The sequence below is a fragment of the Myotis davidii genome, unplaced genomic scaffold (genome assembly GCF_000327345.1).
Source record: "Myotis davidii unplaced genomic scaffold, ASM32734v1 scaffold580, whole genome shotgun sequence".
Classification (NCBI taxonomy): Eukaryota; Metazoa; Chordata; class Mammalia; order Chiroptera; family Vespertilionidae; genus Myotis; species Myotis davidii.
In genome coordinates, this window is record NW_006293313.1 from 1557612 (window position 1) to 1579662 (window position 22051).

The 22051-nt window shown below is 36.9% G+C and overlaps 1 protein-coding gene and 1 long non-coding RNA gene across 8 annotated transcripts in view; one reads left to right on the top strand and one right to left on the bottom strand.

The window, feature by feature from the left end:
- The window catches only part of SUCO (SUN domain containing ossification factor), a 53420-nt gene extending 33310 nt beyond the window's left edge, over positions 1-20110 (top strand). For 4 of the 7 annotated variants that reach the window (XM_006767006.2, XM_006767003.2, XM_006767002.2 and 1 more), the window contains 9 exons: positions 1026-1094; positions 1853-1943; positions 5105-6268; positions 8872-8959; positions 9513-9617; positions 11322-11476; positions 11747-11838; positions 16586-16641; positions 18125-20110. In XM_006767006.2, coding sequence (XP_006767069.1) covers positions 1026-1094; positions 1853-1943; positions 5105-6268; positions 8872-8959; positions 9513-9617; positions 11322-11476; positions 11747-11838; positions 16586-16641; positions 18125-18568 — 2264 coding nt within the window. In that variant the 3' untranslated portion in view covers positions 18569-20110. Of the gene's footprint in view, positions 1-1025; positions 1095-1852; positions 1944-5104; positions 6269-8871; positions 8960-9512; positions 9618-11321; positions 11477-11746; positions 11839-12097; positions 12189-16585; positions 16642-18124 lie in introns of those variants that run through there. The other 3 variants (XR_435829.2, XM_006767001.2, XM_006767005.2) reach the window with 3 other exon arrangements.
- Positions 13002-16024, bottom strand: LOC107183628. The gene is made up of 3 exons (XR_001514409.1): positions 16014-16024; positions 15508-15511; positions 13002-13176 (listed from the first exon to the last, which is right to left on the bottom strand). It is a non-coding gene; the product is annotated as an uncharacterized LOC107183628 (long non-coding RNA).
- Positions 20111-22051: the final 1941 nt, after the last annotated feature.

Sequence of the window (22051 nt, forward strand, 5' to 3'; positions counted from 1 at the left end):
GAATCCTAAGGAGACTAAGATGGAAATACTGCTGAGGCTTAATATGTAGCCCATGCCAGATCTTAGTATTTTAATAGGAGAAATACCTGATACTGATGAATTAATTTCTAGTGGCATGTCAGAGGTTAGATTGGGGATGGAAGTTAATGTCCCTGGAAGTTCCATCATATGATGGAAGGAAGCCAGCTCTTTGTTGAGTTCTGCTGTCTTGTGCTCCTCCCATACCTTCAGTTATTTAAATAGATATGAAGGTTGGCACCACTGTACTCGTTATTCAAACATCCTCTTTGGAAAGAGGCAAGCAGAATTAGCAAATATGTAGATTGCTCTATGTCCAACACTTGCAGTTTTATGACTTTTATTGAATCTGCCTATGCTCATTCTCTCCAGTTCACAAAAGAATTTGTGTGATTACTGTCCATAAAACATTGTCAAAAGTTATCAAAGAAAATTGATTATATGCAGTATTAGTTTGGGGTTTAATCACATTATCAGTAGATAGTTTATGTTTATAGTTGAAAATAAAATCTTTCTGTTGCCCTTTGGATAATAATCTTTTCATTTTGTTTATTTTTACCTATGATAATCAGCTGTTTAGGAAAATCTTGTTTCCTTGGGCTTTTTGGTTTTTGTTTTAAACTGTAGAACGTTCTTAAAGAAAAACAGGCTTTTCTGTGAAATACGAATTTGGTTGTCACATTTCTTCCCTGTCTGTATGTTGAATTAAATTTGAATTTCGTAAGGCTGAAGACAGTGTTTTGGTAAAAAGTTTGGGGAAGTTTTTTTTTTTTAAGTATAGTTAACTTTTAAATTCCTTCTGAACATAACAATTCAAATTTATGCTTTATACTTTTTGTCTGAAATTTGTGTCCTATATTGGACTTACATAGTAAGATGAATAAAAAAGTAATTAGTCCAAAAAATGCAAAAAGACCATTATAAATGGTTCTTTGATGATCTGATATTAAGTCATATGAGAATATTTAGGTGTATTGGTATTTCTTTCTGATTGAATTTTGTTTTAGATGCCATTCTAAATATGGTGAATATTGCCGCTAATATTCTTGGAGCAAAAACTGAAGACCTGACAGAAGGTACCTAATACTTTTATGGGTCTTTTAAAATATCTGATACTTGAGACTTGAGGGAAAATTTCTAGTTACGAAAATTAGTTAATAAGCCAAGCAGTTTGATTTTTTCATTTAGAGATACAGAAATGATCCAAAGGAACCTACCAGTCTTCTGTTATTCATTGTTTATTTCAGTTGCACAAATTCTCTTTTAAAATAGGATCCTGTCTTTATAAAATTCATAAATTTGTTTTTTGACTCTTCCCTACTATAGAAGTAAAATGATCTTATCTCTTTCCTGAGGTTTTGGTGCCCTAATGGTACTTCACGTATGCTTTATTTAGCAAATAGCTACTCAATTTAGAAAGCAATCTCCCCTCTCCCTTACAGAATGCCAAATAAGAGTGTTATTAACAAGGAGAAGTAATCTTGCCATTTAAAAACAACAACTTAGTTCTAAGTACAAACTTAAAACGACCCATTTATTTCTTTTCATTCTCTTTAGAAACTCTTTCAGGTGTCTAGAAGGCTTACGGAAGTTGCTCATCCTACTTGCTTTAGTTACCTGAGAAGCTGAGAAAGAATACACATTATTTGTGGTTGTGGCCTTGTACAATCATTTCTTTCTAAAAGAACATGGATGATAATAGTCTGCAGTAGCAATCCTATTTGACTTTTTCTTCTATCCCGAGAAATTAAAGATCTTTATTTGTTATAGTGAAATATTTTCTTGGTATAGCTTTTAAAAATTAAACTCAACATGGGCATCTTTCTTACAATAGGAAATAAAAGTATATCTGAGAATGCCACTGCTGCAGCTGCACCCAAAATGCCTGAATCAGCTCCTGTTTCAGCTCCTGTTCCTTCACCTGAGTAAGTTACATCGTGATATTTGAGTTCTCTTAAAATGGAGAACCAAGTCTATTAGTATATAAAGCACTTGTGATTTGTGAGTGAAATGATCATTATCTATAGAAACCTTCAAATCCTGGGGCAGACATGCTACAGCCACTTAAAACATCTTTGAGTTGCTTTTGGGTACTAGGAATACACTTCACTCCAGACCAACTTTTGTTGTTTTGGTATTATGTATTACTTTTATTATTCACAATACCGAATTTTTTCCTTATTGCAAATAATTGACATAACTCTCCAACATCAGTTTGAAGATAAATTTCAAAGGCCTGTTTTTATTAAGTTCAAATTTAAAATTATTGGTTAAATATCTGTGCTATGTCTAGAAAACTATGAAGAGTACCTGAAATATGCAGAGCAGTGACTCCTAATATGTGTTTGTCACACAGCAAACTTACAGTGTTCACTTTCTCAAATTGAATGATATAGGTCTTTTCCAGGTTGCAGTGGGGCACTTTGGGCAGTGATGTATGTAATTAACATGTATGTATATAACATATAAAATATTCTCTTTATTTATTTTTTGGTCTTTTTTTTTTTTTTTTTACCAGAGATGATTAAAGTGTTTGGCACCTCTACTTCTTTTTTTTTTTTAAATATATTTTATTGATTTTTTACAGAGAGGAAGGGAGAGAGATAGAGAGTTAGAAACATCGATGAGAGAGGAACATCGATCAGCTGCCTCCTGCACATCTCCCACCAGGGATGTGCCCGCAACCCAGGTACATACCCTTGACCGGAATCGAACCCGGGACCTTTCAGTCCGCAGGCTGACGCTCTGTCCACTGAGCCAAACCGGTTTCGGCTCTACTTCTTATCTATTATGAGATAAGCTCATAATGACTTGGTTAATTGGGTGTAGTTATCATAAATTTAATTTATATATATTTCATTGGATATACTCCCTGTAAAACTTTGAAAGATCCCCCTTTCCCCCCAGAGATACTCTATTTAAAAGTATAAGATATTTGAACATGAAACAGTTCAAGGTATATATGTAATGACGCAGGCAGTGGGTATGCTTGGAGCTGTAATTCCTAAGTACTGTATAGTTCAAAAATGAGATTTTCGTGCTCTGAAGGGCATGTGACAAATATGTATCTTCCTGTGTTAATTTTTTTTTTTTAAAAAAAATCCTTACACAGGATATTATCCCATTGATTTTTAGAGAGAGGGAAAGACAAAGAGAGAAACACATCAATTGGTTGCCTCCTGCATGGGTCCCAACCAGGGCCTGGGCCTGGGAGGAGTCTGCAACCAAAGTACTTGCCCTTTACTGGAATCAAACTTGGGACCCTTTGGTCCACAGTCTGACACTCTATCCACTGAGCCAAACCAGCTAGGACCCTGTGTTAATCTGAAAGGGACTAAAGATATTTAAAGAAAATACCATATTATGTGTCATTCCTAGAAGCTCCTAAGAAATCTATTTGGGATAGAGACATTCTTGGTGTTTCTAATTATGTAGAGTTGTGATTGCTAGTCTTGATTTTGTAACTAGCCTTTTTCATTTAAAAAAACATAGTATGTCTTATTTTTCAAAACTAAATGAAACTAATTTCATTTTACATATGTACATACCCACACGTATTCATACATGCTCTCCCCCATATATACAGGAGTACTGTTGGAAGATCAGACTACTGTGCCATATATTAGAGTTTGGTTTTTAAATACATATTTTTGCATAATTGTTTTATTTCTTTATTTAAGTTTTCTTCATGTATGTTGTCTTAATTTTTTTATGATTATGTGACAATAATCTGGAGAAAATAATGAAAATAAAAAGAATCCATGATAGGGTGTCATGATTAAAGTTGTTATGAAAAGACTCCCAAGTTTTTTTTTTGTTTTTTTTTTTAATATATTTTATTGATTTTTTACAGAGAGGAAGGGAGAGAGAGAGAGATAGAGAGTTAGAAACATCGATGAGAGAGAAACATCGATCAGCTGCCTCTTGCACATCTTCTACTGGGAATGTGCCCGCAACCCAGGTACATGCCCTTGACCGGAATCGAACCTGGGACCTTTCAGTCCGCAGGCCGACGCTCTATCCACTGAGCCAAACCGGTTTCGGCGACTCCCAAGTTTTAAGTAAAGCTCTGAATAGGGTGTACATAGGATGGTATATATAACTTAGTTTTTACCAAATTAATTCCATTTAATTTTTCTCTCCCTCCTTCTTCAGACGTTGTCCTATTTTACTGTCATAATTTCTTTGGTAGATAATAAATGATATACCACCTGCATGTGTAAGAAATGTTATTAGTGTATCTAGTATCTATATCATCTATTTAGAGAAGCAGAGCCTATGTATGGTTTAGTTCTGGTCCATTTACTGTTTTACTGTCAACAAAATAAAAGTATAGCTTTTAGATATTATTTTATTCCTATCTTTGCTATTGTGATATGAGTCTTTATTCGAAGACATTTCCTGGCATTTTTAGTAATTTTTTAGAGGAGGAAAATTTGTATATGCAGGTTTTTTTTCTTTTTTATTCAAATTAGTTTATTTTTTCAAATTGCATCTTTTGTGCAATATGGGCCTCGCCCAGAAATGTATTCTCTTTATCTTGGAAAGAACCACAAACATTATAATTTACAACACTGTGTCCACTAGCTCTATCCCTCATTCTCCCCTGCCCTACACACATACTCCAGAGCTCAAGGATAGGATTGAGTTAGTGGCACTACTAGTTTATTATCAGCTAGGATTTTTACTAAATTGGTTAAGTATTTGGTTTTACATAACAAAACATTAGCCAGGTGGTATTAAGATTATTTTGGGGAAGTGGGGGATATGTTTCTTTTCCCTAAAGCAGATAACTGTGCATGTGTATAGTGCCACATTGGAATTCCTCAAACCATCCACAGAAAATACGGTGATTTGAGTCATCTGTCTGGTCACTTGATAAATGGTCTTTCTTTTACCATTTCTGGATAATAATTTGTTTTTATAATGAAAATTATTTGACAGGGAAAAAGTCATCCAAAAGAAAAATTGAATTTCATCTGTATTTCTAGCCTTCCTTTGATCTTACGTATGATACAATTTCCTTAAACAGAATTTTACCTTTAGATTTCTAATTAAAATGATTTATAATTATATCTATTTCTAGGTTTATAAACACTGAAGAACAGAGACATGACACAGAGCCATCATCACCAGATACTCCAAAAGAGAGCCCCATTGTACAGCTAGTTCAAGAGGACGAAGAGGAGGCAAGTCCATCTACAGTGACCCTTCTGGGTAGCGGAGAACAGGAGGATGAATCATCACCCTGGTTTGAAGCAGAGACACAAATATTTTGCAGTGAACTGACTACAATTTGTTGCATTTCTAGTTTTTCAGAATACATATATAAATGGTGCTCACTTAGAGTTGCTCTTTATCGGCAGCGCAGCAGAACTGCTGTGAGTGAAGGAAAAGATGATCTTGTGTCAGCTCAACCATCATTACCACTCCCTGCAGAATCAGTAGATGTTTCAGTATTGCAGCCTCCAGGTGGAGAACTGGACAGTAAGAGTAAGGAAAAGGAAGCTGAAACTGTTGTTCTAGGTGACTTAAGTAGTACGCACCAAGGTGATTTGATTAATCACACTGTAGATGTAATTGAACTTGAACCGAGCCGTCCTCAAACTCTTTCTCAGTCTCTTCACTTAGATGTTACTCCAGAAATCAATTCATTATCTAAAATAGAAGTCTCTGAGCCTATTAAATATGAAGCAGGACACACACCATCACAAGTGATTCCCCAGGAGAGTTCTGCTGAGGTTGATAATGCAATAGAAAAGAAGTCAGAGAGTTTTAGTTCTATAGAGAAGCCAACTGTGATGATCCATGAAACTAAACATAGTGAAGTAATAGATAGGACTGTAAAAGAAGACATAAACTCCATGCAAATTATTACAAAGCTATCTGAAACAGTAGTGCCACCGATAAACACAGCTGCCGTGCCAGACAGTGAAGATGGGGAAGCCAAAATGAACATAGCTGATACACCAAAGCAAATGTTGACTCCTATTGTGGAATCTTCTTCTTTACCTGAAGTGAAAGAGGAAGAACAGTCTCCAGAAGATGCCCTTTTAAGAGGGTTACAGAGGACAGCTACAGATTTTTATGCTGAATTGCAAAATTCTACAGATCTAGGATATGCTAATGGAAATCTTGTGCATGGGTCAAACCAAAAGGAGTCGGTATTCATGAGACTTAATAATCGTATTAAAGCCTTAGAAGTTAACATGTCTCTCAGTGGTCGCTATCTGGAGGAGCTTAGCCAAAGGTAAGCTTTATTATGAATTAGCATAATCCACTTTGCACAGTGAGTTAAGTATCGAAATGTGATCTTGACTAGAGGAGAGGACTTAATTATCTCCTGATATAATACTAGTAAGCACCATTTTAGCTGGAGAGAGAAAGTTACTTAGATATTGATCAGTGACTTAAAGGATTTACTTTCTGAGGAGTACTAAGTGACGTAACACCTTGATTTTTAGGTTAAGTTTGAATTATCTATAATCACTTTCTTATTTCTTCTATTGCTAAACTTTAGCCATGTTTACTGTTTGAGTCCCAGATCAATCATGGGAAAAATTAGTCTGTGGACCTTAAAGCTCTTAGTGGGACTTGACTAGATATTAGAAAACTTAAGTCTAGAGTGAACTGAACTGGATGATGAGGCAACATTTGCACTCTTTCAACAACTAGGATCCTGATTCTAGTTGTAATCATTTATGTTCTTATGTGCCAGGGGTGTGCCAGTGTGCTGTGCAATAATCCAGACCCTAGGCCCAGTTCTCCATATGTTTTTAAACTTGTTTATTACTCTTTTAGCCCTTAAGTGTTCCTGTCCTTAGGGTTTCTCCTCCATCATTTTGTAACTACCTAGGAACTAAGTGTCCAGAGTTTCTGATACACTACCTTTTCTACTCTTCTTAAAGCAAAATGCTACCAATGAGATGTCACTAAGGTAGTCATTGTATCCTAAAGAGGTTTTATTCCTAATCCCTACATATAATGTATTGGCACATTGCGTGTGTGTGTGCATGTATGCCCACTTAATTATCATGCACCTGCTTTTGCCTCTCCCTGTCCCCTTTTGCCCCTTGCCCCCAAAGGATACCACAGAAATCACTAATCTTGTTTTAAATTGAGGTAATTGACATACAACATTTTATTAGTTTCAGGTGTACAACATAATGATTCAATATTTGTATTGCAAAATGATCACCACAATAAGCCTAGTTAATATCCATCACCACATTTACAAGTTATTTTTTCTTGTGATAAGAACTTTTAAGATCAATACTCTTAGCAAATATATAGCACAGTGTTAACTATAGTCACCATGCTGTACATTACATCCCCATGATTTACTCATTTTACAACTGGAAATGTGTACCCTTTGTCCCACTTTACCCATTTTGCCTACCCCTTACCCCCTGTTTCGGACAACCATTAATCTGTTCTCTGTCTCTATGAGTTGAGTGTGTGTTTTTCTTCATTTTTTTAAAATCAGTATTGTTATCCCATATGTAAGTGAGATCATACAGTATTTGGCTTTCTCTGACTTATTTCATATAGCATAATGCCTTCAAGGTCCTTCATGTTATCTCAAATGGCTAGATTTTCTCTTTTTTATGACAATTAATATTCATATTCATGTGTGTGAATCTTTTTTTATTCATTTATCCATCAGTGGACATACACAAAGGTTGCTTCCATATCTTGGCTATTGTAAATAATGCTGTGTGGGGGTGGGAGGATGCATATATTTTTTGAGTTAGTGTTTTCATTTTCTTTGGATAAAATAACCCAGAGGTGGAATTGCTGGGCCATATTATAGTTTTATTTTTAATTTGTTGAGGAACCTCCATAATGCTTTTCATGGTAACTGCATCAATTTACATTCCCAACAATAGTGTGCTGACTTTTCACATCCTCACCAACATGTATTATTTCTTGTCTTTTTTATGATAACCATTCTAACAGGTGTGAAGCGATAATTTTACTGTGATTTTGATTTGTATTTCCCTGATGATTAGGGGTATTGAAAACCTTTTCATGTATGTGTGGCCATCTGTATGACTTCTTTGGAAGAATGTCTATTCAAATTCTCTGCCCATTTTTAAGTCAGATTGTCAGGGTTCTTTTTGGTTTGTTTGTTTGTTTTGTGTGTTTGTTTGTTTGTTTTTCTATTGAGTTATGTGAGTTCTTTATATATTTTGGATATTAACCCCTTATCAGATAAATGATTTGCAAATATTTCCTCCCATTCCATAGGTTGCCTTTTCATTTTGTTGAGGGTTTCCTTTATGTAGCTATTAATAGCTTTACAGAAGCTTTTTAGTTTGATATAGTCCTACTTGTTCATTTTTGCTTACGTTGCCTGTGTTTTGGTGTCAAACAAAAACATTGCGGAGACCAATGTCAGGGAGCTTACTGCCTATCTTTTCTTCTAGGAGTTTTATGGTTTCAGGTCTTACATTCAAGTTTTTAATTTATTTTGAGTTAATTTTTGTGTATGGTGTATGATGGTGGTCCAACTTTAGTCTTTTGCATGTGGCTGTATGATTTTCCAAACTCAATTTATAGAAATACTGTCCTTTCCCCATTGCATATTCTTGGTTCCTTTCTCATAAATTAACTGACCATATATGCAGCTAATAACTCTTATATAGCATGAGGTATATAGACTTGATGCTGAAGTTAGCAGACACTTCTAGTGACCTCTTATTTTATCTATGAAAGTGGTCCTGTATTGCACACACCTCAGTAAGTCATTTTTAGAAAAATGGATTTGTCTCAGAAATTAGAAGTGTGCTTCTAGTAATGAATTAATAAATAAAAAATTAAAGCTAATTTAAATCAATTCTTAATCCACAGGTACCGAAAACAAATGGAAGAAATGCAAAAGGCTTTTAATAAAACAATAATAAAACTCCAGAATACTTCAAGAATAGCAGAGGAGCAGGTTAGTCATCTTCATGCTTTATTTACTTTTTTATAATAATTCCCATTTTGTAGACTCTGGCTGGTAAGAAGGATAAGTAATTTTGCTTTTCTTTTTCCCCCTGTTAGCTTATGATTAAGCCTGTTAATGTCATTTTAGAAAGTTTATGTAGCTATTAGCATTAACGTTTCCTGTAGGGAATATTTTCTTGAGCATTATTGATAATACATTTTAAAATTTGTGTGCTAGTATATGCAGAAGTGCAGTGTGATTGCCGGGGTGGGGGCAGTGGGGTGCGGAGGGTTGAGTGGAAGTGGAAGAGGGTATGGGGGGATAAAAGCTGATGGAAAAAAATTAAATTAAATTAATTTTTTTAAAAAAGTGTTTATAATATTTATTCATTAGGAGCTTTCCTTATTAATACTTTCCTCCCACTGAAGAACTTAATAGTTTTTCCAGATTATTTTACATGAACTTATAGTACAGGAGATGTACTTAATGTACAGGAGAAATGCAACTTAATGTACAGGAGAAATGCAACGGCAATTAATACTTATTTCTTCTTTTGTCACAGGATCAGCGGCAAACTGAATCCATCCAGTTGCTGCAGGCCCAGCTGACCAACATGACACAGCTTGTATCAAACTTATCAGCAACAGTAGCAGAATTGAAACGGGAGGTAATTATTGTATTTTAAGACAGTGCATATGTAGAAGTTGTCATAAAAGCAGGTGTGTTAAAAACATGGTATCTAGCATTAGCTGGTTTGGCTCAGTGGATAGAGCATTGGCCTGCGGACTGAGGGGTCCTGGGTTCGATTCTGGTCAGGGCACATGCCTGGATTGCTGGCTCGATCCCCAGTAGCGGAAATATGGGAGGCAGTCAATCGATGGTTCTCATCATTAATGTTTTTCTCTCTCTCTCCCTCTCCCTTCCTCTCTGAAATTAATAAAAATATATATTTTTTAAAAAAGAACATGGTATCTAAGAACTTTCACCAAACAAAATTGTCATTTATAGAGAACTTTTCAGAAAATAAGAATGTGGCATTTTAAAGTTTTGGAAATATATTAATTATCATAATCTTTTGGAAAACATGGCTTTCATAGTTTAGGTCTTACCTAAAATACAGTTAGTTATAAAACCATTCTTTTAGGCCTTTTGCAAACCATTGATAGTTGCAACACACACTTCATTTTCAGTTCAAAAAGGCTCAAGTTACTTAACAAAGGAAACATTTCATTGATTTAGTAAGTTTTTATTGAGCAACTAGTACATGTGAGGTATGAGTTTTACCGTCCCAGGTTGGGACACACAGCAGTGAATAGTCCCTGGCCTTATAGTAAACATGGGGAGGACAGTGGCATAGAAAATGGTGAGATGTGGGTGTGGGGAGTGGTGGTGATAAGGGTTGCAGCTGTAGCCAGAGCGATGTTGGGAGGCTTATCTGAGGAAGTAGCATTAGAACTGAGCACTCAAGAGGAGTTAGCAGTCAAACAGAGGTTGGGGTCAGAACAAACCTGTTACTAGACGAACTAGAGTAAAGAACTTAGGTTAGAAACTGATTTGTTTAAGTGCAGAAAGAAAGTTGGTGTGATTGAGTGAATGAGAGAAGTGAGTTCAGGATATTGCAGGAGCCCAGTCATGTAGGCCTTTGTAGGCAATTTAAATTTGAATTTTATTCTAATAATTGCAAGTCATTGGCAAGTATTACGAAAAGAACTGACCATGGGTCATCTCATTGACAAGACTTTGAGAAAGTCCCCATTTATTACTCTGTGAAGAGTTATCTCTTGGGGAACAGCAAGAGCAGAAAAGGGAGGAAACTTAGGAGGCTGTGGCAGTGGCCAGGTGAGGGGGTGTCGGCTTGGACTAAGATTTTAGATGTGGAGAAGAGTGTGAAGTTGTTGAATTCAAGATGTATTTAAGAGGAGAAAGACAAGCCTTGCTGAAAGATTGGGTGTGTGGGGTAAGGAATTGATGATCCCCAGATTTTTGGTTTAGATAACTAGGCGATTGGTGGTTCAGTTTTATAAGATGGGAAAGACCAGGTAAGAGCACGATTTTTTTTCTCAAGGAGGAGATAGTGCAAATGGAAAGACGAAACAAATGTGACAGAATGTTAACAATTGGTGAAAGGCACAAGTATGTTCATTGAACTACTTTCAAAACTTTTCCATAGGTTAGAAAATTTCAGTGAATTGGGGAAAAAAGGAGAAACATTAAAACATTGTCATGGCAGTACGTTTCAAAGAGCAGACCCTGCATTATGATTATGAAGCAAATTAAGAAAATGTTTAGATTTGTCATTTGAATTTTAAATCCCACTATGATTTTCCTAGTATGATTTTTAAAGTACTACTATTCTCCCTTCTCATCTCAGGTTTCAGATCGGCAGAGCTATCTCATCACTTCTTTGGTTCTTTGTGTGGTCTTGGGATTGATGCTTTGTATGCAGCGCTGTAGAAACTCCTCTCAATTTGATGGAGATTACAGTTCAAGACTTCCTAAAAGTAATCAGTATCCAAGCCCTAAAAGGTAATGTCAGTATTATATTTCTTTTTTTTTTTTTTACTATTCTTTTTATATTTTTGAGAATTTTGGGTAAATGGATATTGAGTTCATTTCTTAGAGAATGATCCTTACATTTTTTTTACATGTATTAGCAATAACAAGTATTACCTTAGAGATTATTCTTATGTGGTATGTACAGCTCTCAGTCAGTAGCTTCCATCTAGCCCCAACTACAGAGTAAATTACATGTAGTGTACTCATTGTGTTCTCTGTTGGTTTTTCTTAATGTGTTAGATGTTTCTCTTCCTATGATGATATGAATTTGAAAAGGAGAACTTCATTTCCACTCATCAGATCCAAGTCCCTACAGTTAACTGGCAAAGAAGGTAGGTATTTATGGATACGTAATTTGTACATATATATATGTAAACATGAATCTAGCTTACTTATGGGATAAGTATAACATCAGTGTTGTGTTGGAGACCATCTGCAACAAATAATGGGTATAGTCAAAAGCCACCTATCATTTTCACACTTTATATCTATCTCTGTTCCTGAAAGCCCAGAGGGTGGGAGGGGCTGAGTTTAATGAGCCATTGGTAGCTTTGTTTGCACTTGCTCCTGTTTAGAAGTATTTCTTTTTAGAAAGGGATGTTTGAGACAGTTCATCAGATATGGAAAACCTGAATGTGCTCCCATAGCATCCTGTGCTTATCTGCTTCCTCTTCCTGTACAGGTAGGACTCCTTTTGCCTCTAGTTTAGGACTATGAGGCAATTCTGAAAAAAATCTGGTCTTTTTCTTTTTTAAAGCTCAGAGTCTATAATAGCATTTCATTTTCATTGGCTAATACTCAATGAATGCTTAAATTTCAATGAATAGATGTGTACTGAGTGGCTGTTTTTCTATATTAGTACTTTTTAAAGGTAATGCTTTAGTTAGTGCTTACTAAGAGAGTTATCCTTATAGCAATATTAAAATAACCAAACTAATGATGTATTTCAGTTAGCAGTGCTTTCTTAATCATTGGCTTCTCTCTTTCTTTAGGATTTAGTAACCAAGCAGCCTATTTCAATTGATTATATTATTCAAGTAATAATTCCTGAGCTTTATTGGTTTGCTATTACCACAAAGGTTTACAGACTTAACCCATTACATGTGTGTTTACTTAGGACTAGTAACTTTCTTTCTCCTTCCTCCTTCCTCCCTCCTCCCTCCTTTTTTTATATCTTTGTTTCTTCTTTTGGCCGATACGTCTGTTTGCATCTGAAATTTTTAATTGAAATATCTCCAGAACTTTTTCATTTTGTGAATCTAAAATTCTACATACATTATACAGCTCCCTTTTCCCCGCTTCATCCAGCCCCTGGTAATCACCACTGTGTTTTCTAACTACTTTAGATACCTCATGTATGAGAGATCATATAGTAGTTGTCTTTCTGTGACTGGCTTATTTCACTTAGCACAATGTCTTCAAGGTTCATTCATGTCATAGCATGTGACAGGATTTCCTTAATTTTTAAGACTGAATAATATTTCCATTATACATATATGCCACATAGTGTTTATTCATCTGTTATTAGGCATTTGGGTTGTTTCCACTCTTGGCTATTGTGAATGTTGTCAGTATGAATTTGAGTGTGCAAAGATCTCTTCACGACCTTGCTTTCAGTTCTTCTGGACATATACCCAGAAGTAGGATTGCTGGATCATATGGTAGTTCTACTTTTTGAGGAATCTTTGTATTGTTTTCCATTTTACAATCCTACCACCATTGTGTAGTGGTTTCAGTTTTCTTCATATCCTCATCAACACTTGTCTTCTGTTTTGTTTTGTTTTGTTTTGTTTTTATAGTAACTGTCCTAAATGGATATGAGGTAGTATAACTCACTGTGGTTAGATTTCCATTTCTCTGATGATGAGTAATGATGAGCATCTTTTCATGTGCCTGTTGACTATTTATAAATGATATTCAAACCCTTTTCCCATTTTTAAATTGGGTTATTTTTTTGTTGTTTAATTGTTGGAGTTCTTTATATATTCTGGATATTAACCCCTTATCGGATATATGATTTGCAAATACCCACATTTCTTAGGTTGCCTTTTTAATGTCTCACCTGAGGATATGTTTTTATTGATTTTTTTAGAAAGAGAAGAAGGGGAGGGGGAGAGAAACATCAATGTAAGAGAGAAACATTGATCAGTGGCCTCTCCTATACCTGCCCCCACCGAGGATTGAACCCACAACCTAAGTATGTGCCTGACTAGGAATCAATGTCCAACCAACTGAGCCACCTGGCCAGGGCCATAAGTAGACATTTTTCTTTTTAAAAAAATATTTTTATTGATTGCAGAGAGGAAGGGAGAGGGAGAGAGAGATAGAAACATCTATGATGAGAAAGAATCATTTATTGCCTCCTGCATGTCCCACACTGGGATCAAGCCTGCAACCCAGGCATGTGCCCTGACTGGGAATCAAACCATGACCTCCTGGTTCATAGGTCGATGCTCAACCACTGAGCCATGCTGGCTGGCCATGTCTAAGTTGACTTTTGAATCTGTTTTGATTGTGTTCCTGATAGACAAAAGTGTTAACGTTTGACATAGTCCCTTTATCTATTTTTGGTTTTGCTGCCTGTACTTTAGATGTCATATATTCAAGAAATCATTGCCTCCCTTGCCAGTGTGGCTCGGTTGAGTGTCATCCTATGTACCGAGAGGTCACTGCAGGAGGCAGCCAATTAATGTTTCTCTCTCTCCCTCTCACTTCCTCTCTCTAAAAAAAGCAATAAAAACATTAAATTATTGCCAAGTCCAGTGTCATTTTCTTTTAGAAATGTCATAGTTTTAGGTCATATGTTTAGGTCTTCATCCATTTTGAGTTAATAAGGAGGGAGGTTGTGAGGTAAGTTTCAGTTTTTTGCATATAGATATCCAGTTTTCTCAGCACCATTTATTAAAGAGACTTTCCTTTCCGTGGTGAGTAGCCTTGTCACCTTTGTTGAAGATTATTTGACCATATGTGTGAGGGTTTATTTCTGGGCTTTTAAAAAATTCTATTGGTCTATTTGTCTGTCTTTATGCCAGGTTATTTTGGATTTTCTGGGAAAACAGGCATATCTTTTTTAAACTCCTCTTTAAATTTGTTGGGCTTTTTGAATCTCTGAATTGGTATCTTTTTATCATACTGGGAAATTCTTAGCTACTCCCCCCTCTCCCTACCCCTCACCAATACTACCTCTGCCTTATTTTAGAATCTCTATTTCATTAAATGTGTTAGTCCTTCCCTCTGTATCCCCTTTGTCTCCTAAACTCCTCTTATCTCCCATCTTTTTTCTTTTTTGTGTGCTATATTTTGAATGATTTCTTCTGATCTCTTTTCCGGGCCGTACCTGTTTATAGTCCACTATTAAATTCATCCATTGACTTTTAAATATCAGTTATTTTCCATTTCTAGGAGTTCTTTTAGTATTTTTTAAACATCTAGGTCCTTTTGTTTTATGTTTCTTGAAGATGTTTTTAAACTTGGTTTTCTATTTAAATATATAATAAGTGTAACTATTTATAGTCTATGTTTGATCTTTCTAATATCTTCTAATTTTAAAAATCTATTCATTAGTTGTCTTTGCAGACTCTTGCTCAGGGGCTTTGTAGGTTTGTGTGCGTGGTTATCCATGTGCTAACCCTTCTCTTTGAAAAGTTATTTATGGGGACAGTTTGAGTGCTAATATGTAGGAGAATTTGTGTTTGCTTTACATTCAGGAAAACTTTACATACATGGCTCGAGCCTTGTTGGACCGCCAGGTGATGGGGATTTGGACAGTCACTCTATGGGTTCATTCTTTCCCTGAGGGTCTAGTCGTTTGGAGTCCCAGCTTACCGTTGGGGAGTCAGAGGGGATGTTACAAACTGCTGCTTTGAGTGGGCCCTGGGGTTTGATTTTTGACGTATTCCCTTATGCTGCCACCAAAACTCAAGTCTGCATATTCTTGCATTGGCATATGCTCTCTGGACAAAAATGACTTTTGTGATCTTCTTGACTTTTTGGATTCCTACTTTTCTTTTGATTTTGGTCTGGGGATTGCTCCCTTATCTTGGCAGCTTTTGAATGCTTTTATTGATTAAAAAATCCATCATATTTAGTTGCTTTCATTGGAGAGGTTGTTCTGAATAACACTAACACCCACTCCAAAATTAGACGTAATGTTTTTTGAAAAAACAATTTGAGTGAGACTAGTAAGCTGATAGAAATGACTGTTTGAGGAATGGTTAGATTTTTTTATATATTTGATGACTTTCTCAATAAACTTCTAGGACATAATGTAAAAATATAATTGGTTGAATCATGTTATTAATAAATGTCTGGCATCTGAAGTTTCTTAGTGAATTTTCTCGTTACAAATTTCTGCCTCTGTCATACCACAGATCCTTTACTCTTAATTGTCTCAAAGGGACTAAAGTCTCATAGCCCCTCTTGTGTATATGTGTTTATCGTGTCCACGTGGGTAGCATAGGGCTGTCTTGAATGTGCTTGAAGTAATGAAATTTTAGAAACCTAAAACTAATATTTCTAATTTACTCACCATGCCAGAGTGATCACTCATTACCCTTTGGTCATTTATATTGCATGTTCAGGCTGTTTTTAGGTTTTGGAGTTCATAGTTTTGATTATAGTAAATCATAGTAATAAACAATTAGAAAAAAGTCTTAGATCTGGTTTTGTGTTTGTGTTCCTCTGACTTTCATACGTGGTCATAGCTGATTGTTGCACAGTGTTGACTCACATTTGTGGCACAGTGTAGAGGTTAGTCTTTTAGGAAAAAAGATGATCTGTAGGGTTCGTATTAGCGTACTGGTGATGTTATTTTCTCAACAGGTAAGAGGGGAGGACTGGGCCTAACTATTGGCTGATAGTCAGCTGGTAAAGACTGAGGGAAGGGGACCAAGCACAAAATAAGAATGGAACCATCTCCCACCTTGCTCCTGCCTTGTTTCTCTTGATTTACTAATTTAAAATGCATAAATACATGGTTAAGTTTCTTTTAGGAAAAATCCCTAAGGGATAATATAGTATTTTATTGTGTTTAATTTTAACCTAACATGCTTTACATGTACTTTTTATTCTTATTTATAGTAGACCCAAATGCTTTGTACATTGTAGAACCCCTCAAGTTCTCTCCAGAAAAAAAGGTAATATTTTGTTTCTTTTTAAGTGTCATGTTTGGCTATGTGGTAGTAGATGAAGAAATAGGTTTGAACGGTTTATTATAACCTTTAAGTGGTACTTAAATTACTCTTCCTTTCCAGTCATGGTAATGATATAAATCAATGTTTACAAGGGTCAGCAGACTACTATCTGTAAGCCATAGCTGGCCTGTGGCATATTTCGTATGAATCTGGAGCAGTTTTTAAAAGGTTTTAAAGTAAAAAAGAACATGCCGAGACAAATGTGTGACCTGAAAGCCTAAGATCATTATGTGTGAAAGCTCGCTGATTCCTGGCTGGTAATCATGGATGGAGGGCCAGTGCATGTCAGGCACAGAGCCTCATTTTTAATGTTATTTATTTATTATTTTTTAAATCCTCAACTGAGGATACTTTTTTTAATTGACTCTAGAGCAGTGGTTCTCAACCTGTGGGTCGTGACCCCTTTGGGGGTCGAACCACCCTTTCACAGGGGTCGCCTAAGACCATCGGAAAACACATATAATTACATATTGTTTTGTGATTAATCACTACGCTTTAATTACGTTCAATTTGTAACAATGAAAATATATCCTGCATATCAGATATTTACATTATGGTTCATAACAGTAGCAAAATTACAGTTATGAAGTAGCAACGAAAATAATTTTATGGTTGGGGGTCACCACAACATGAACTGTATTAAAGGGTCGTGGCATTTGGAAGGTTGAGAACCTCTGCTTTAGAGAGAGTGGAAGGGGCAGAGAGAGAGGAACATTGATGTAAGAGAGAAACATCGACCAGTTGCCTCACATATGAGCCCTGACTGAGAATGGAACCCGCAACCTAGGTATGTGCCTGACTGAGAAGCAAACCTGCAACATTTTGGTGTACAGGATAACACTCCAAACAACTGAGCCACCTGGCCAGGGCACAACCTCATTTTATAAGCGGTTTTGTCTTTTGTGACCAATAGGTGGCAAAACTCAGAATAGACTTAGGCTTTTTTGTTTCTAAAGCCTGGGCTTTTTCCATTTTGCCTCTCCAAGTAAGTTGTGCTCATCTGATTAGAGGAGATTGTACGTGAAAGAATGTGGGCTTTAGAGTCAGATAGCCTAGGATTCAGTCACAGCTTGGCCACTTACTATGTTATGAGTTGGCAGGGACCCAAAACCAGGGATAAAATCCTCACCTGTCAGGGTTGGTGAGTAAGACATACCTGAAAGCAGCTAGTATAATATCTGGTGCATCATAGGTATTCAGATGTGAGTTAGCATCCCCATATCTATATTCAGAGATGGCAGTGAGAGCTTTTACTGAGTGGCATTTACTAAGTAGGAAGGTAATGAAGGTATTTACAAAATAGACCATTGTTACTTTTCACCAGGAGGTGGCACTTCTCCTCCATTAGCTCAGTTCTCTAGATGTTTGATGAGGTAGCTAACTATTGGAGGTCTAATTCCTACCCCTTCTTTTACTTGTGTTATAGAAGAAACGCTGCAAGTACAAAACAGAAAAAATTGAGACCATAAAGCCAGCAGACCCATCACACCCTGTAGCCAATGGAGACATAAAAGGAAGGAAGCCCTTCACGAACCAGAGAGACTTTTCTCATGTGGGAGAAGTGTATCACTCTTCTTACAAGGGTCCTCCCTCGGAAGGGAGCTCGGAAACTTCGTCACAGTCAGAAGAGTCTTATTTTTGTGGCATTTCAGCTTGCACAAGTCTGTGCAATGGACAGTCCCAAAAGACAAAAACTGAGAAGAGGGCTTTAAAACGAAGGCGCTCCAAAGTCCAAGACCAAGGGAAGTTGATAAAGACTCTGATACAGACTAAGTCAGGGTCATTGCCGAGCCTGCATGACATCATCAAAGGAAACAAAGAGCTCACCGTGGGGACGTTTGGTGTGACAGCAGTCTCGGGACACATCTAGAATAATCGAACTTTTCATACTGGAGACTTTCTGTTGTTGTTCTTTAAAGAACAGTCTGTGGTATTTGAAGGGTTGAGGGGAGGGAGGAAATCATAATGGGAAAAGTATTCAGAAATGATGGTTTCTGCCTTTTAAAAGTAGGTGGGATTGTGTCTGTCAGTCTTGGTCAATGCACTGCAGTTCTGCAAGGCTGATGACTTCCCACAAGGACAGTGGTGGAAATTTTCTAACGACGTTTTTCCACAGATTAATTACTGGTAGTTTGGAAGCCCAGTTCCCTGGGTGGGGTAGGAATGGAAGCCTGAACCTCTTCCTGTAGCTTTGTCCCTATTTCTTGCACCTTCCATATTTATGTGCCTTTTGTCTATTTATAATGCACTGGAAGAGGAGGGGGACTTTTCCTGTCATTTGATTTCTTTGATAACTTTGTTAGTTTTTTTTGAAGCTGCAAACACTACAAGGCTTTAAAGTGATCTGCTCCCGGAGCTCAGTAACGTGGGTCAGAAGGCGTGAAGAGCCTGCAGACTTGCCAAGTAGACTTCTGTTTAGCAAACTCACCTGAAACAAGCACTCGCTGGAATTTTTAAGTCTGTTTTTAGGTAAATGGTGATACTGTTAAATGTTGTTTTCATTTAATTTATTCATACTCGTTTTCAGTAGTTATTAACTCAATGAAGAAAACAAAACTACAAGATCTTTTCTTACAAATGACTGGTATTTGCAAATAAATTTTTTATAAATTCACCTTTTAAACATATGTAACCACTGGTAAAGGTTTTCTGTAGCTACATTACATTTTAAACATTGACAGTAAGCACCAGTCCTGCAGACATTCCTTACTACAAATAGAAAATGTGAGTGTTTCTCCATGAGTCCAGGTCCCAGGTGACACAGTCCCTGCCCAGGGATGTGCACAGAACCAGCCAGGGAGTTTGTCGAGTCTGTCAAAATTGGTCAAGTCACAGGGATTGCTAGTCCTCAGTGTTGGCTTTGTATTGGCTACAAATGTGCAGAGGTGTACATGTGTGCTGTCCATGTGTCTGTCTTCATTTTGTCCTTGTATTTCTTTAATTGGCAGAGACTGTATTTGTATGTATTTGTACATTAATGGGTGAAAGTGGAAACTTTCTTTTTGAAAGGGAGAGAGTTGACCATTTTGTGTTGTCAGACTTAAGTTATAACTTATTGAGCACTTTTTGTAGTAACTGTTTAAACTTGTCTAATACCTTTCTGGGTATTGTTTGTAATGTGACTTATTTAAAGCCTTTTTTGTTTAAGTTGCTGCTTTAGATTAACAGTGTGTCTTCGGTGTTTGACATTTTTTCTCAGTCTGTACTAATTGTACATTAGCCATTCAGAGCAAGAGGGTCTGATTGCACAGAAACCCACTGAAGAGTGGTTCAGGGGAAGCAGAGGCAGAGCGAAGCCAAACACTGCAGCGCCTGGCCCTGTATAGGGCGACGCTCAGTGTGTAACCACGGAGCTGTAGTGCCGTTAGAAACTGTGAATTTCCAAATAAATCTGAACACTTGTCTTTATTAATTGTTGCCTCCTCTGTTCTTTGAAGGAGAATGTACAAATTTGTTACTCTGAACATAGATTTGTTGTTGCCACTTAAGAAACCAAGTTCAGCAGCATTCTGTTCCATAATTGGCCACATTTCCGCTAACTGCATTCTGAACTGTCCTGTGAACATTTTATTGCCATACGATCACAATTTCATCCTTTCAAACACTAAAAGGAGGCGCTGAATTTTTATTTAGTAGATAGAATACATGTATATGCTTTTCTCCTATTAGGGGCTATCTTTACGACTACTCATTTAATTTTTCCACATCTAATTAGAGCATAGCATATGTTATGATTTGGTTTTATTTTTCCACTCTGAGATTATACCTAAATAAGGAAAAAAATGTGAAAATTGCTGTTAATAGATTTGTGCCTGGTAAGAAGCAAAGCTATGTATATATGAACAGGGATGGGCAAAAAGTAGGTTTACAGTTGTGAGTACATGGAACATAATTTATTCTCATATTATTAAGTACTGTATTATTTTCCACACATTTTTTGACATTAACAACTGTAAACCTACTTTGCCCACCCCTGTGTACGGCTGCTCCTTGCTAGTCCACCTCAGTCTACTTCTCATGTTAAATAAAGCATTAAGACAGTATAAAATAAGAAGAAACTGAGGGTTTGAAGAGCAAAGACACAAAGCAAAACACCTTTTAGTTGAATTTTTTTAAAAGTTGTACATGTAATTTGAGGAATTTTATTTTTTAAAAAATATTTTTTATTGATTTTTTTTTTTTTTTTTCAGAGAGGAAGGGAGGATAGAGAGTTAGAAACATCGATGAGAGAGAAACATCAAACGGCTGCCTCCTGCACACCTGCTACTGGGGATGTGCCTGCAACCAAGGTACATGCCCTTGACCGGAATCGAACCTGGGACCCTTCAGTTTGCAGGCCGACGCTCTGTCCACTGAGCCAAACCAGTTAGGGCAGGAATTCATTTTTTAAGGCTTATACAGAAAAACAGTTCTCTGCTACCACTATACCCCTGCTAAGTGTCCAGGAAAAGAAGGGAGAATGGGAATTGAACCTGCAAGCTTTTGGTGTATGGGATGACCCTCTAACCAACTGAGCTACCTGACCCATTGGCTTAGCTCTTAGGCTTGCCTTCTTTTCCCAATAATCTTATACCCAGTGTTTTCCTCTAAGCTAGTATCTTTCCATATCATGTTGCCTAATTTAGCTGATTACTCTGAACTAATGGAGTCCATGACTTTTGGACTCCATTATAAGCTTCTAGTGGAGTTTTCCTGTCTTTGCTCTTCCCTGCCTTTGCTCTTCCCTGCATGAATCATAGGGGATTTACCTCCCCGGGTGCAATATATTATCAGCCTTATGCCCAGCAATTTTCTGGGAGATGCTCTGTTTAATGGGTATAGAAAGAATGCCTGTAGCATGTTTATTAGATGAAAGTATATGAGTGTGCTGCGCCAGCACAGCCAAGGGTTCGGTGTGAGGCTGAGGAGGAGGGAGAGCAGGTGGGGGGCGGCAAAGGATTAAAGAAAAGACAGACAAAGAGAATATAGCTGGGGCTTGGTGGATATCCTGTGCCTGGATGAGGCCACAGAGAAGGATCCGGCCAGCAAGCTGAGGCTTTATTTCATAGAGAAAAACAAGGTAGTGGTCAACATAGTTACAATGTTCTTGTGTCACTTGTTTTGGCAGCACTTGCTACACCTCCCACAGCCCATTAGCTACCCAGGAAGGAAATAGGGAGAGCGATAAGGTTAACTCTAGAACCGCTCCCTACATATGAGTACTTCCAAAAGATAATTTGTTCAATGAGGTAAAGTAAAAATACTTCATGAACACAATTGACAGGCAGGGACTGTCATACCGTTGACCATAGGTGTCAGGAAGTTCACACGGGGAAATTCTAAGAACCAGGCAGCAATGAAGAGAAATGAACAG